Raw genomic sequence first — 16,443 nt, forward strand, 5'->3', positions numbered from 1 at the left:
TGCAGGAGAGGTTCCCATTCTTTAAAGGTTAATCTGTCCTGTCCCTATATGACAGAAATATATGTATGTATGTATATATTTCAAATTTATACTTCTGTTATGATTATATGATTCTTAGAATGTGATTTTAATAATATTTTCCCCTCCTTTACAGGTTGAAACCCTTGGATATAGAATTTATGAAGCAGCTTCACAATAAAGTAAATATCGTTCCTGTAATTGCCAAAGCTGATGTCCTAACAAAGAAGGAAGTGCTCCGGTTGAAAAAGACGGTAGGTGGCAGAGATGGAAATCGCACAACAGGCTACCTTTGGATAAAACCATTTTTGGCTTCATTGCAGGTGCCTGAGCTCACCCTGTGTGGCTGACCACATAGATTGATCGACATAATCTATATGCCAAAGATTCTGGGTTCTAATCCGAGCCAGGTTATAAGTGTTTTATGTTGGTTTTAAGGCTGAACCAGCCCCCGTGGCGGAGTGGTTAGCACATCATGCTACGACACCAGGGGTCCCGGTTTCGAATCCTGGCCTGGGCATGGATGTTTCTGAGTGTCCATTCATCAATTTCATCATATCACTCAACCCCATCTTCACGAATTAGCCAATAGCAGCACAAGAAGTGAAGTAAAATAAAACAAACCAATCAATCAAACCAATATAATTTTGAATTTATACTTTTACTATTTGTCTCATATATCAACTTCTTAATAGGTTAAAGATGTATTTCTTCATGAAGCAGTTGATATTTTGTATTGGGTATATTTAATATCACGACACTATAATAATATCATGTACTGAATGAAAGGAAGAAGGCAAGAAGCATTATGCAGCAAATGAGAAGGAAATAGGAAACAAAGTTTCATGGCCTCATCTTCAGTTGTAGATAAAGAATCATATACACATGGTGTTCCAAAAGTCAGTTTACTGAAAGAAATGAATGATAGTGTCTGATGTTACTTACAAATTAGTACAAATCTGGGGTGAAACCAAGAAAATGTGTTCTATACGCATGTTTTGAATGACTACACTGTCCTTTTACAGCAATGCGTTTGTCATTTCAGTTTATTTTCAGTGTTATCTCGCAGATGTTTCAAATCCATTGATTTTTCAGCAAACACATTATGATAGTTGTTCTTGTATGTACGCATTGCTTGCATTGTAGAATTATTTTTCTGTAGTTTACGGTTATTACAAGCATAAGACGTTTCAGGAGAACACACACTCACTTCATCAGACTTTTGTTTTCATTTTGACTAAAGATACAGTTATAACAATGGTTAGCAATTTTTTAAACAAAAAGAATCTGTTATATAGTGGATGTTGTCAATGTTACATTGTTGTGATATAGCAACTTAACTGTGAAAAGAAGCAGTCTGTTTTATTACTATGTGTATGCTAACCATTGTTATAACTGTATCTTTAGTCAAAATGAAAATAAATGTCTGATGAAGGGAGCGTGTGTTCTCCTGAAATGTCACAACGAAGAACTGTTTTCTTATGCTTGTAATAACCGTAAACTACAGGAAAATAAACACATTATGTACACCTCAAATTGCAAAATTACGTAGTGTAAGATCACAAGACCGTAGTGTCCAGACAGTAGATTCTCACTTCCAGTCCATATCCTAGAATTTACTGTTAAGAAATTCATGCAGCTCTGCACATGAGAATGATATGGTTTTTAATTTCAATTATTTGATCACATAATAGAGGGACAAGGCAGGAAAAATTCAGACCTTACATCACCCCACTCCTGGAAATCAATCTGGCTCTCCTACGTGGTAGTTAGATGCCCTACCGACTAAGCCTCGCGACAGGCTAAGTTTGCAGCAGGTTTTATGTATTAATCCACGCGAGAATGGGGCTGAGCATCTCCTGTGCCAGTCTTGCCCCAACCGCCGAACTGTTCATATCACAATGAGATAATGGACAGTATTGCAGCGGAACTATATTCTGCGCGCACGTTTGGCTTCTATATATGCAAAACATTGCTGCAAACTGAACCTGTCGCGGGGCTTAGACTACTGCAGCTCGATTATACTCATTACAAAATTATATTCCATTAAGAAAAACTTAGCCCATAGCCAGATCTAATAGGTCTGTAAATTTAAAATGGATAGAACTAATCAAAAATTTTCTTTTGAATTTAATTTGCTAAATTCCACGGTTATTCTAAATTGAGTCAACAATTCTAAACTTTTATTGTAGTAGAAGTTTATGATATTTAAATGGAAAGCTTACAATAACAATTGCAATTTTCATATGTACATCGGCGTGGTGCTATGCACAGGGGAACACTTTACCTTTACCTTTACATGTGAGGATGTGGTCAAATTTAATTTATATTTTCTCAAGCATATCCGGGTCACGCACCGTGGCCATGCGGTCTAAAGCGTTATGCTTTGGGCTCCGGCTATGGGATGCACACAGGTTTCGTCTCTCCTGGGGAAAGTGTAACAACTTTCCCCCTAAGATTTCGGCCTGCGTATAGGACCCATGGCCACCCACCATTGTGAAGAAATTGGGGAGCTACAAATGAGTAGCATAACACGATCATCAAAACCTACAAGAACGACTGGGGGGGTTATCGTGTTGATCACACGTCACCCCGTAACTGGTTGAATGATCTCCCGCCTTCACAGGTGGGAGTGACGCTGGCAGTCGGTAGGTCGTCCCTGGCCCTCACAGGCTGTTGCACCACGGGTTATTGTTTTGTTTTTTTTTAGTTATAAACATATCCACATTGACATGTGTTGCTGCTTCGGGTATGCATACTTGACAAAAATAAGTCTTGCACCAAATACCAAAGAAAGGAATCCACTGGCATAAGATCAGGAGATTTCCTGAGTGTCCTTAGCTGTAATGAAGCTTTAATTAATTACTTTGCTGCTATGTTGTCAAGTTTATTTTTTTAATAAATCTGTATATGCATTGTGTAATTATATGGAATGAAAGTAATATATTTGTTGAATTCTTAAAAGCATATCTAACATTTTATATTGTTGTGTATTGTAGGTGATGGAGGAAATTGAAAGTAATGGAATAAAGATTTATCCACTTCCAGACTGTGATAGTGATGAGGATGAGGACTACAAAGAACAGGTACTAATCTGATTGTTTAAATCTTTTTAGAGCAGATTGAATACAGGGTCTCCAAGAATGAATGGTGTGTTTTGGTGAGGTTATTGACATGGTATGCATAAAGAAAATTTTACAGATGGGTTGAGAACATGTCTTTTTAACATTTCATCCCAACCCACTATGCCTTTAAGCCTTTGTCATTATGGTTATTTTCATATTTATATTTTTGTAACACCTGGATTCCAACATTTTTCTTTCAATTTTACACGAGTTCCAAGAAATTATATACGAGGGTTGATGGAAAAGTTTCTGCAAACTACCACCAACAGTGGTGCTACTGTTCTGCTATTATAAAAATCGGAAGAATAGACCTTTTTTATGTTTAAATTATCTTTGATTGTTTGTTTAAGCCTATTCGTTTATTTTTCACGGCAGTTTGAAGAAAAAAGCAGTTTCATGTAAGAAATGGAAATTTCTTGTGAACACTTTCGGGCAATGATTTTTTATGATTTCAAATGTAGTTTAACACCGAAACAATGCATCGAGCGACTTCATTTGGCTTTTGGGGGTGAAGCACCATCCAATAGGACTGTGTACAATTTTTTTTTCCAAATTCCAGGATAGTCGCACATTTCTCAGTGATGAATTTCGTGAAGATCGTCCATTCACGTCTGTTGATGCTGTGCGTGAAATGATTGAGAGAGATCAGCATGTGACATACCGTGAAATTCATGCATCCTTGAACATTGACATGAAAGCAATACATACGATTTTGCATGGTCATCTAAATGTACAGAAACTTTCAAGCTGTTGGATCCCACACAACTTGACCGAAGCTCAAAAACAGGCTCATGTAAATTGGTGTAAAGAAATGCTCAAAAAATTCAACCGAGGCAAGTCAAATTTGGTGTACTACATCGTTACAGAGGACGAAACTTGGACCTATTCATACGAACCCGAAACTAAGCAGGAATCCACTGTTTGGGTGTTTCAAAGTGAGCCGAAACCAACAAAAGTTGTTCATTCGAGGAGTGCTGCCAAGCAAATGATTTCTTGTTTTCAGTTATATCGGACATGTGGCAACATGTCTTATCTTTAGAAGATCGAAGGACTGTAAATGCTGAGTGGTATACAACAATTTGTTTGCCAGAGGTCATCAATGAATTGCGTAAAACAAACCCAAATAGTCGCATTATTCTTCACCATGACAACGCTAGTTCCCATTCAGCACACCAAACTGTTGATTGTTTGTCCAGTAAAAATGTCGAATTAATGACTCATTGTCCGTACTCACCTGATTTATCCCCTAATGACTTCTTTTCGTTCCCACACATGAAAAATAAGATGCGTGGTGAGCAATTTGTGTCGCCTGAAGCAGCTGTTGACGAATTCCGAACAGCAGTTTCTGAGGTATCAGCTTCAGAGTCGACAAAATGCTTTCAAAATTGGTTTGAGCTTATGCAAAAGTATATCGATCTTAAGAGTGAATACTTTGAAAAACAATAAAGCCATTCCCAGAATTTCACATGTCTTTTTTTCATATTGATTGCAGAAACTTTTCCAGCAGCCCTCGTATATATCAGTTTTTATCCAATCTTAAATTCCGCTAATTATGCAAAGGAGAGCAAGAGCCCAGAAAACTTACTACGAACTAAATTGAACATTCATTTGTTTTCTACTCTTGTTTCCTGTTTCGCCCATTCATGTGTTGTCACATTAATTGTACTTGTATGTGTCAAGGAATGGAGTATTGTGCTATGTTTTACTTAAATGTGTAACAGTTGTGCTTTATTTATTTATGTACTGATGTACAAGGGTTACAGCAAAATTCGTGGCAACTGTATTTTTTCTCAAAGTGAAATGATGGTACCACAATAAGATCGTATGTCCCTGAGAACATGACACCTGTAGTATGTGGACACATCACTAGATGGCAGTGTGATGAACGGTTAATGTACAGAGGGCAGTGATAATTCATTGTTAATTCAGCAGTCGTGCCACGGTGTGAACAGCTTTTGTGTATCAAAATAGCCGTTCTTCAGGAAAGAAATGCCACAGGAAACTGGTGGAAACTGTGCAAGAACAGCGTCATACCGTAGAATGCACCTCTCTTGTTTCTGTAATGTTCCTGTGCTTTCAGACTTGCAAACACATGTGGCACGATGCTATCTTTGAGGTTGTTTTCTCGCTACCCTATCCCACACCTATCCCACTACATCTGCACTGTTCATACGTTCCACAATACCATACCCTGCCCCTTCCATTTGTATATTTCGGATTTTCATACTGGTCCCGCATTCTCGCGAAAAAAAAATGTTGCCATGACTTTTGCTGTAACCCTCGTATATGCAGAGAACACCCTAAATCTATTCTTATAGCCATCAGAACATAGTTGCATACCAAATTCTTCCATGAACAGTTTAAGTTTATTGGCCGACGTATGTTTACCGTGTGTCCAAAATTTGTCACCAAATTCCCCAAATTCCCGATTTTCTTGATAAAACTCCAATTTTTTGCATTCCTGCTGCTGCACACTTTGTAGCTTGTTTTACACATTATTTATAACTTCCCTTCCCTTGTCCACTTTGTGTAAGGTTTTTCCCTTCATGATTGTACAAACACAAGACACTGGATAAAGTTTTAAGTCAGTGATCTTGTGATGTATAAACAAAACTTGACTACAGCACTGAAGTTCTTTTTTTCTTTTCTTTCTTTCTTTGTTCATGGTATAGCTATAATGTACATGCAGTGAATACAGATTTTAAAATATTTGTAAACCCAAATTTGATGCAAATCCTGGACCGTGCAGTCCAGCCTTTAGGTTCGAGTCTCCTGGGGAAAGTGTAACAACTTTTCTCCTGAGGTTTCGGGCAGTGTACAGGACTGGTGGACACCCACCATTGCAAAGAAATTGGGGAGCTTCGAATGAGTAGTGTAACCCGGTTAAGGAAAACCTACAACTACGACTGGGACTCGTCGTGTTGGCCACACATCATCTTTCCATGACTGGATTACCACCCTCCTCTGCTGGAGGCCAGCAGTCGGTGGGTAGGCCCTCAGGGGATGTTGCACCATGGGTAGTTGTTATATGATATAATTTGATGCAAGATGTGTTTGTAAGTAAAAGAAAATACTGTAAACAGAGCTTAAATAAGTGAAAGCACTAAAGAAAATATCTTGGAAATGTGAAAAATATGTTGTTTCGTGTTATATCTGGATAAGTTACGAAAGTTGCAAGTTTGAGCCTGGGCCTGATTCAATTCTTAATCCCTGAGGCCAGTTAGACCCTGTACCAGCTAACTGTAGACCAGGCAAACGAGAACAAGTCTCTGCGCAAGTAATGACGTGAGACGGCTCCACCAATGAACAGTGACAGAAACGCGATTGCGTAATGGACGACTTGAGTTACCCGCTCTCTCTCCATCATTCTGCAGTGTTGCAAACTTTAGAAAATGATAATAACATACGCACATGACATGTTTGTCTCCAGGTCCGTTCGCTTGGTTTAAGAAAGAAATATTAGGGATAAAACAGCAAGTGAAAATTTTGATAAGTCGCACGTGTAGCATACGGACAAAGGTCTGGACCGTACGTCCGTACATGTACAATCAGTAGAGGCACATATTTTTGGTAAATAAAAAAGCAAAATTTCAGTACAAAAACTGAGTCAATTTCAGGTTCAAAAGCGGTAAATAAAATGAAATATCGGTGTTATAGCGGTGAAAAATTGGATGAAAAGTGGTATATAAAAAGACATTTTGGTTTTAAAATTGTGAATATAATCCTAAATTTGATTTAAAAACTACACTTATTCCACAGAATTAACATTTCACTTCTAATAGCACATTTATGTAGTTATAAGAGTATTAAGTTTATTTCTGTGTAAAGGAGTCCAATTTTGCTTCTCCAATATTAACAGCAGAATTAATCAATTTTCCGGGAATTGCATAACTCACAGGATACTTCAGACTTCAGAAAGTGTCATGTCGGTATATAAATGGTAAATTTCGTGTTTAAGAGTTAATTTCGCTCATTTCACATTAGTTCGTGACAAAACATGGTCACAAAATGCATCTCACACCTTTCAAAAACATGAAAAATTAACACTACAATGTGTTTTTTCAAATTTCGTTTTTTTGTCAAAAACGAAATATGCATGCCCCTAGCAATCAGAGCTCTACGGTTGACAACGCTGCACTTTCACCACTCGATTTCCCCCCTCCTCTGCTGCTATGCGCGGCCCTGCTCCACAGCTGGGACAGGGTATATGTCCGTGCATTTTGTTCAGTCTCTGAAGCAGTCCTTATGTTGTTGGACTTCACACACACCACCTTTCCACTTTAAGCATGTTCATATTGTGCATGTGTGAATTCAAAAAGCAGTGAAAAATCTAATTGCTTCCATAGACACTCAAGTCACACACTCACAGTGCCTTTTTCTTAGAAGAACCACATTTTATGTTCAGTCTCAGAATTAATAATCACTACTCCTCTGTTCGCAGCAACAACAAAGTTCACACTGTGAAATAGCCTGTGCCACACCCAGAACTCAAATCCGGGAACTTCTGTATTCAGGGTGGACCATTCCACCACGTACCATCACTCTTGAGCAGGTAATCTTTGCCATCTGTCCAAGCTTCGGTGCTGGCTAGCTTTTTCACAGGGTTGTTGCTTCACGTCACGTCTCACTGTATATAGAGATTCACCATCCTCAGTCTATTTCCTTTTCAAGCCATTTTTTCTACAATTAACCATCTTTGTCTTCAGCACCAATTCTTCTTGTCTTGTACATGTGGTCAAGTGCCTCCATAACTGTGTTCTTCTGTTTTTAAATGCATTGACCCAGTTGTCCATTTGTGGGATAACAGGTGACCTTTTCAAAGGTGCTTAAATATTAATCTCTGTTTTGTGTCATACACCTCAGAAAATTCATTCATGCAGGCTAACGAGGCTCTGGCACTGCAAATTATTGTTTTTGCTTTGGGTATGGGTATGCAAATTTTTATGTTAACAGTTAGTAAAAACTAAACTATTGCCTTGCGATTGGTTCTAACCTACATCATTAAATCTTATGATAACATTTACACATAATTTAGAAATACTTAATATAGCTATTTATATTCTAGGACAACCCAAACTCATACATAAAAAGAGCTATCGAACTAGTAACAACGAAAACTTGACCAAATTTCTATTGCCAAGTTGAAATTTATTGTGCATCTAACATACCTAGAAGTTTCTCCTGAACATTAATACATGTACCTAGTCTTGCCATAAATACTGTTACAACGTAAATAATGAAGAACAGCAGTGGTTAAAGATATATAAATGTAACTTTACGTGACACTTATATGGAGTATTGACACACTTAGCACCAATCATTTTTCAAAATGGCCACCTTTGGCCATCACACACGCTTGAAGTCGTCCAGGCCACTCTTCTATTGCAGCACGCATGATGTCCACTGGAAAATCCGCCACTGCTGCTACCAAGGAACGCTTCAAACTGGCAATTGTGGGGTGCCTCTTCTTGCAGACAATGCCCTCAAGCACGGACCACAATTCGTAGTCCAACGGGTTGAGGTTGGGGCTGCTATAAGGCCAGTCTGCAAGTGAAATGAAATCGTGCGCGTGATGCTCAAGCCACTGTTGTGTTGATCGTGCCTTGCAGGCTGGAGCAGAATCTTGAAGCTCTCTTCAATCGTGAAAATTTTCTCATCGGTGAAAAGAATCCTCCTATGTCAATTCTGGGTGTAACGCTGCAGAAGGTGTCTGAATTTCACCACCCTCTGCAGCTTCAGTCGTGCGTTAAGGTAATGTCTGGTAGATCGGCAAAATGATTTAAGTCCAAGGTCCTCATGAAGTAGCCTGGACATCAATCTTTTCGATACGTTCATCTTACGAGCCATCGCTGGTCTGCTTCCGAACTGGATTTTGGCGAACATGTTCCGCCACCACCTTTTGCACTGCTGGGGTCTTCACAGTGCAAGGACAGCCTTGTCGCAGGCGATCCTTAACAGACCCGGTTTCAGTGAAGTGCTGTATGGTCCGGTGCACAAACATACGACTGATTTTCAACTTTTTTTAAAGGTCTGGAAAATTTCACTGGCTGATTTCTCAACCTTGTGTAATGCTATCACAGCAACATGGTTTTCGTAATCTCCCCATTCCATGTTGCCAGGTGCAGGTACGTGCTTGCTCTTTCACAGCCACACTCACAATGACTCAGGGTGGAAGCAAGCACATAGGTGGCACTCTATTGTTTACACGTGTTGGATGGTATATCTCAGACATTTGTAACAGTATTTATGGCAAGACTGGGTAAAATATGACCACCATGCCATGAAAAGTTGAATGCAAACAGCCTGCTGTTATCTCTGCTCAGTACTACTGCTGGTCTGTTTCAGAATTGTGTCCTCCTTTAATCCACAAGGCTTCAGGGAAATCGTTAATACCTGGAACATTAATACTCAAACAATGTTTCAATTGTGTTTGTTACATGTGGTATAGTATGTGCTTTCAATTCAATTTTCTTTTGCCAGGAATACCCCTTGTTATGCAAAATAATGTAACAGTTATTTTGAGTGGTTTGTATTTGACTGTATCTGCTACGTTTCTTTCTGGTTTCCCAGAACTTTTTCAAGCTACACTTACAACAACACAATCTCACATGGCTAGTCACTCTACACAACACAGATAAAATCAATTAAAAACCACTAAAAATAACTGTTAGATTATTTTTCATGTACAAAAAGTGGTTCAAGAAGAACATTGATACACCTTGTTAATTTGTACACTGGGTATCGGGACCTACAGCCAGGATAATCATGTTTGGGGTTGTGTGGTTTCCTATATGTACCCTGAATGCTCGTGTACAACCTTAGCTCTTATCAAAGTATGGGGATTTGAATGCTTTAATACTCGAATAGGATTTTAGTTGTGCTAAGGAGTTCATCTTTCGAAGATATATTTTTAATTAAAAATACTTTCGGTTTTAATTTGCGAGATCTGTCGTATACAGGGTTATTCTAAATAGTTAAACAAAATGTAACACTTTGTAACTGAAAATAGTAGTCACACAAATTCTTCCAAAATACTACAAGACTGGGACCATATCATCAAATTTAACTGTAGATCCACTCCCCTTCCTTTGAGTGGATTAACCAAATACATAATGTGACCTACTATGTAGATGACATGGAGAATGACAGTGGTGTCCATTGTTCCATGAAATGCAAGCGGAAATCATTATTCAAAGCCAATTTGGAACAACATATTGCACATACAAGCAAAGGGCTTCAAAGCTTGATATAATGGATTTGTCGAGACTGGTTGTCAGGCACCAGGAGTAAAAGGCCAGTGACTCCACAACGTAACAGTGCATCTGCAGATTCGGACATGGCCATAGAGGTACTAGAAAGCAGTGGTGGTGATTAGGGGGCACATGGTGTAGTTACCCCAACTCCCTTTTTTTGCCACTATTGCCTCCGCACTATGCCCTCTTAATGCTAAGCCTTTTTTACCAAGGGATATTAACCCTTAGACGCTAAGGCTGATTTTCCAGGTATTTGCACTAACGCCGAGCGTGTTTTCAGCAGGAAATTTGAAATTCTGTATGGTTCTAAATGAAATTTGGGAGATATAAATGATACCTCGTTTTGTTCAGTATACTTTGGGCTATAATCCTGATGGGAAAAAATAAATTTTCTGTAATCAGTTAGAAGAAGAAGAAAAAGGGAAAGTAACTATTTTTTTACACGAAATTTGAAATTCATAGGACCCTGGGGGCTTTTGACTTTCTTTCCCTTTTGCCTCCCCCTTCCCCCTCCTGCTTTTGGCACCAGGAATGTCGGAAGGCCGTACTTCTATTGCCAAAAGTGTGAAACACCAAAATTGAGAAAGAAGCGATGTTTTCAAAACCAATGAAAAAAATTCACAATTTTTCGGACATTGTCACCCCCCTCCAAAATAGTAACAATGAAATTAAACTTTACTAATTGTTTATTACTAGGGGATGGAAGTTGATGACCTATAGAATGTCCTAAAAAAAATGACCATTAAATTTGTTAGTTTCAGGTTAAAAATTGAAATTAAAACAAAATTTTAAAAAATGCAATTTTGCTTTCAAAAATTCCCCCGCAGGTTTCACCGTTTGGCCAGGGTATTTCCAGCCTCTCCTTATCTGATCTTAAATCTGAGTTTGTCCCCAGACCGACACTTGGTGGTTTCCTCTGACACAACAAAGACTGTCACCAGTTCAGCATTTCTTTTGCTCGTAAATTGCAATCCTGCGAAATATATATAGGCCTATTTTCACCTTGGTGAAAAGACTCAAGAATATTACCAAAATGAAACAAATGACGAAACATTACACCGAATATTGTGAAAAATTCCGAAAATCGGGGAAAATTACCTAAAACCTGAAAATTGGCAAAAAGTGCACTTTAAAATTACCTTCTTTGGGTTCTAGACGAAGTGTAATATTGTGTATATTTAATGGGCATCATGTCCGAGATGTCAGATAAAAGATGACATTTCATCAACTTCCCCTCCCTATTAATTACATATCTCTAGACTCGTGCAGAACTCAAAACATGTATCTCCGATCATTATCCAAGTTACAGTATGTTAAAAAAAGTAAAATACTATGAGAAAAAGCTGCTTGTGACACCGGTGTCACAAGCTGTCCTTTAAGGGTTAATGTTCAAGATAGATTTGAAAAAAAACTAATCTCTATAAGGTGGTGTAATTTTGGATGCAGAAATGATACTGTCATTACTTTAGAGTAACCATGTATTTTGTTTAGGGAAGGACGATATCGGAAATTTTATATCATCACGGACAATACAATATTTTTTCTGTATCGTGATATCAGCGATATATCCTAGATGATATATTTTTGAATATCGTGATATATTCTCGATGCATAATAATCAAACATGGTTATTTTTAGTGGTTTTTATTTTATCTGTGATGTTTCGTTCTGGTTTCCCAGAGGTTTTTCAAGCTATACCAAAATATATATACCTAGGTACAACACAACCTCACATGACTAGTCACTCTACACTTTTAAGGAATGAATAACTTCTGTCCTTATTTCCTCCTAGGTAAACTGGTTTTTGAAATATTTTTATTTTGCATCTACAAAAAGTGGTTATGCGAACCTTTAAGATAAAGAGTGATATATATTCATTTTGTTCGATATATCACCCAACACTAGATGGGACAGATTAATCAGTAATCTTCCAATATCAGCCAGTATAGACACATTAGTTTATCGGTAAAATTACTGATAACTTTACCAATCCGATAGATCTATATGTATTTTATAATTTGTGCAATGTTGTGCCTTTTTGCTATAATTTTTATTGATGTAAACATATAATCTTCATTCCATACTTTTGAAAAAAGTAAATGTATTAATATGCAAGTCACCTGGTAACATACATTTAGTAAGGAGGTCAGTGAACCATTCAGGTTCTTCAGGAACCATTTGAAATGTTACATGGGATTTGTAGAATATCGGCATCGGTAAATTTTATATCTGCACTTTATCGGTCCATCATTCATATCAGTCCATCCCTAATTTTGGTCATGATAAAAGGCATGCACATGTGTTGCATGATGATTGCATGCAAGCTGATTGTAAAGTCTCATTATAATGTAATTTAATTTATTCTGCTTCAATATGACCATCTGCACTGTTCCCAGCATTCTTTTGTTCAAAAAGAATATATAGCTGGAGAAATCATTGCAACAGCATCCGTAATGCAATACTTCAGGTCCTGAAGGTTAGTAACGTATGTGTACACCTTGGATGTAATCAGCTCCCTCACAAGAATCCAAGGATATGAGATGGATCAGTAGAGCTTTATGACAGCTATAGGCTTCAAGCTTACCAGATTTAACACCCTTGTATTTCATGCTACAAAGGAATGCTGGGAGCAGTGCAGGTGATCCTGTCAAAGTAAACTAAACTAAACTACATTGCAATGAACATATTCAAAAGGATGGTAAAAAGTTTCATTCTATTGGTTAGGTTATGCATCTTACATTGGTGGTTCAAAAATGGATGTATATTTTATAACCACCCTGTATTTCACTTCAATTTAATATTCCTGTTTCCTTCTGGTGAACATTTCATGTCTGCTCCATGCAACTGTACTAAAGCTATTGCCAGTGTTTTGTTTACATTGTCGTTGCGGAGATCTTAACATTTTGGCACCCTGTATAGTATGCAAAGAATGATGTACAGGGTGGCGGTGTACCATCTTGTTGAAAAAACACTGCCCATGGTTGAAATTCCTGTAACTGAGGCACAACGTAAAAGATTCATAATCAGGGAAAGACTTTATGCTCACCCTGTAGATAAGAGGATGCAGCAAAGAAGTGCAACAAAGAGAGTTAGGTATGAATATCAAGAGAAAAGAAGAATTGAGAAGAGAATCCATAGGAAGAAGAAAAGGGAATGGACGAAGCAGGAGATGAAGCAGTTGGAAAGCCTGCATGAGCAGAAGAATGTAAGATAGATGTATAAGCTGGTAAATAATACAAAAGATGTTTTTAAGCCAAGGACAACAGTCTGTAGAAACGAAACAGGCGATATAATTAGTGACAGTAATGCAATTTTAGAAAGGTGGAGAAGGCATTTTAATGATGTATTGAATGGCAGTGCAGATGAAGCAGGTATGCTGGAAGAAGGATTAAATGAAGGAGAAGAGGGCATAGAAAGTCCAAAGTTAGATGAAGTATGGGAGGCAGTCAAGATATTGAAAAATAGTAAAGCACCTGGGATAACTTGCAAGCAGAGCTGCTTAAGCATGGAGGCGAGTGTGTCATTAGAGGATTGAAGGAAATAATAAACATAATTTGGAAAAAGGGACAGATGCCAAGTGAATTACGTGGAATTACGTTGCTGAACGTTGACTATAAAGTATTTGCAAGAATTATATATAACTGACTACTACCATATGTAGAAAAGTGCATTGGACCATATCAGGGTGGGTTCAGGACAGGAAAATCTACAATTAACCAGATATTCACCTTAAGGCAAATACTGGAGAAAACTCTGGAGTTTGGAATAGGAACGTAACATCTATTTATTGATTTTAAATCTGCATACAATAGTATAAACAGGGCCCAACTATATCTGGCAACGGAAGACCTTGGAATTTCAGTAAAATTACTAAGAATGGTGAGGATAACCATGGGGGGATCTAATAGTAAGATAAAAGTAGGAGGACAACTCTCAGAACCTGTTGAAATAGAAAATGGACTGAGACAAGGCAATGTGCCTTAGAGCTCTGGTGCAAATTAGGGGTACCATATATTATAAGTCAATCCAGATACTAGCATATGCAGATGATTTGGACATAGTAGGAAGATCTGTACGTGCAGTGGAAGAAGCAGTTCTAGCCATAGAAAGGGAAGGAAAGAAGATGGGATTGGTGTTGAATGAAGGGAAGACTAAGTACATGGCAGCAGGTACAGCACATGGATATAATCCATCACCAACCATAACAATGGCTAATTATACATTTGATAGAGTGGATTCTTTCATCTACCTGGGTTCTGTTTTGATATATGAGAATGATTCACAGGAGGAAGTAAAATAAGTGGGAACCCTGTCATCTGTCTTACCACATTTTGACAATGGTAACATACTAGTAGAAAAAGCTGCTTGGGTGTCACAAGCCATCCTTAAGGGAAATAGGTGCTGTGACACCCATGTCACGGCTTTTCCTTTAAGGGTTAATGTTCAAGATACATTTGAACTGCATCAGAATCTGTCATCTTTCTCTAATGTTCACCTCTGATGGAATCCAACCTTTCATGCAAAAACACTAAAGGCATATGTCCATTCTCCAAGCAATTAAACCAGACCCTGTGGCCAAGTGGTTAGCACATTGCGCTGCAATGCCAAGGGTCCTGGGTTCGAATCCTGCTCGGGCTTGGTTGTTTGTGAATCAATTTCATCACTCATCCCCATCTTCGCAATTTAGCGAAGAGAGACAAAACGCAAAGTAAAATAAACTCAATCAATCAAGCAATTAACATGTCTGCCCCTCCTTACCTTGGAACAAGACAGGCGAAAATCAAATAACACCAGGTCTGTGCTATAGGCCAGTTGTGGTAAGTTAGAACATTAAAGGAAAAGTCCTGGGATCCTGTAAAGCATGATATGTAATAATAAGGTATTGTTGAATTGCATACACCATTTCTGGGTAACACTGGAACCACCTCCCCCCCCCCCTTCCTAACCACACCAGACACACACCATAAACAGTTAGACCTGAATTTTTTTAAAAAATATTACTAAACTGGTATAACTTTTAACCATGATAGTACCTTCTGTTTTGTACTTTAGGCACTTTTTTAAATTGTATCATAATATAGTGAACAACTTATCAGGTTTATTATTTAAAAGAAAGTTCAAAGAAAGTTGAACTTGAAACAAATATCATTGTTGTTTTTCATTTAGTTTAGTCTAAGTAAATTCTTAAAGTTGTTTACTCTATTATAATACACACTGTATATCCTGATGCCATAAACTACAGAATGTGTTTAAGAATTATATTAGTTTATGCAGCAATGTTTTTCCAGCTTGTTGAATTCAAACATGTTTGAATTTTGTTTGTAGGTTCGACAGTTGAAGGAAGCTGTGCCGTTTGCAGTGTGTGGAGCGAACACCCTTTTGGAAGTTCGTGGAAGGAAAGTGAGGGGTCGGCTGTATCCGTGGGGAGTGGTGGAGGTGGAAAATCCCGAACACTGTGATTTCATCAAGCTCCGTACAATGCTGATGTAAGTGTTGCTCGTGTGTGAAACTTTGTTTCTTTATGGGAGTAAGTGATAGCATTCATTGGAAGATTCCAATTTTTGTTAACATTGTCCTTGGCACTGACACTTAAAGCTTTGATAGGGATGCTCATAACCAGGGAATGGAATTATATGTGAATACATATTTATGGGTGAAGCTGAAATCTTTTATCCTTGCGCATCATGGCTTGTAGACTCGGAAAATGCAGTTTTTATTTTCCAAATTTGCACATGTATTAGGTTTTGGCTCATATTTAACATTTTAGTTCTTTTTACATATTTCAGAATTTTTGTCAACATATACTCCATATTTGCACAATAAATACATTCCCCCTTGTGACCGAGAGAGTTGGTTGAATTTCTTGCGAATAACTGACGAAGTCCGAAGTGACATTAAACAATCAAAAAGTTTACAACCTTTTTTATATCCTTGCAAGTTAATTGCAAGTTTTCTGTCATCTGAACAATATATTTTTTTAATTTTACACCTCCCAACTGTTTGCTTTTGCTGTTGTAAAACATTTGTAATTCCTGTTTATTTACAAT

The 16,443-nt window shown here is 37.8% G+C and overlaps 1 protein-coding gene across 4 annotated transcripts in view; it reads left to right on the plus strand.

Annotated features, from left to right (window-relative positions):
• The window catches only part of Septin1 (Septin 1), a 53,324-nt gene that overhangs the window by 21,327 nt on the left and 15,554 nt on the right, over positions 1-16,443 (plus strand). For 2 of the 4 annotated variants that reach the window (XM_083140318.1, XM_083140319.1), the window contains 4 exons: positions 155-272; positions 3,018-3,104; positions 7,585-7,695; positions 15,722-15,882. In XM_083140318.1, coding sequence (XP_082996444.1) covers positions 155-272; positions 3,018-3,104; positions 7,585-7,695; positions 15,722-15,882 — 477 coding nt within the window. The remainder of the gene's footprint in view (positions 1-154; positions 273-3,017; positions 3,105-7,584; positions 7,696-15,721; positions 15,883-16,443) is intronic. The other 2 variants (XM_083140320.1, XM_083140321.1) reach the window with 1 other exon arrangement.

This window comes from Lepisma saccharinum, chromosome 18, assembly GCF_977018435.1.
Source record: "Lepisma saccharinum chromosome 18, izLepSacc3.1, whole genome shotgun sequence".
In the NCBI taxonomy this organism is placed as follows: Eukaryota; Metazoa; Arthropoda; class Insecta; order Zygentoma; family Lepismatidae; genus Lepisma; species Lepisma saccharinum.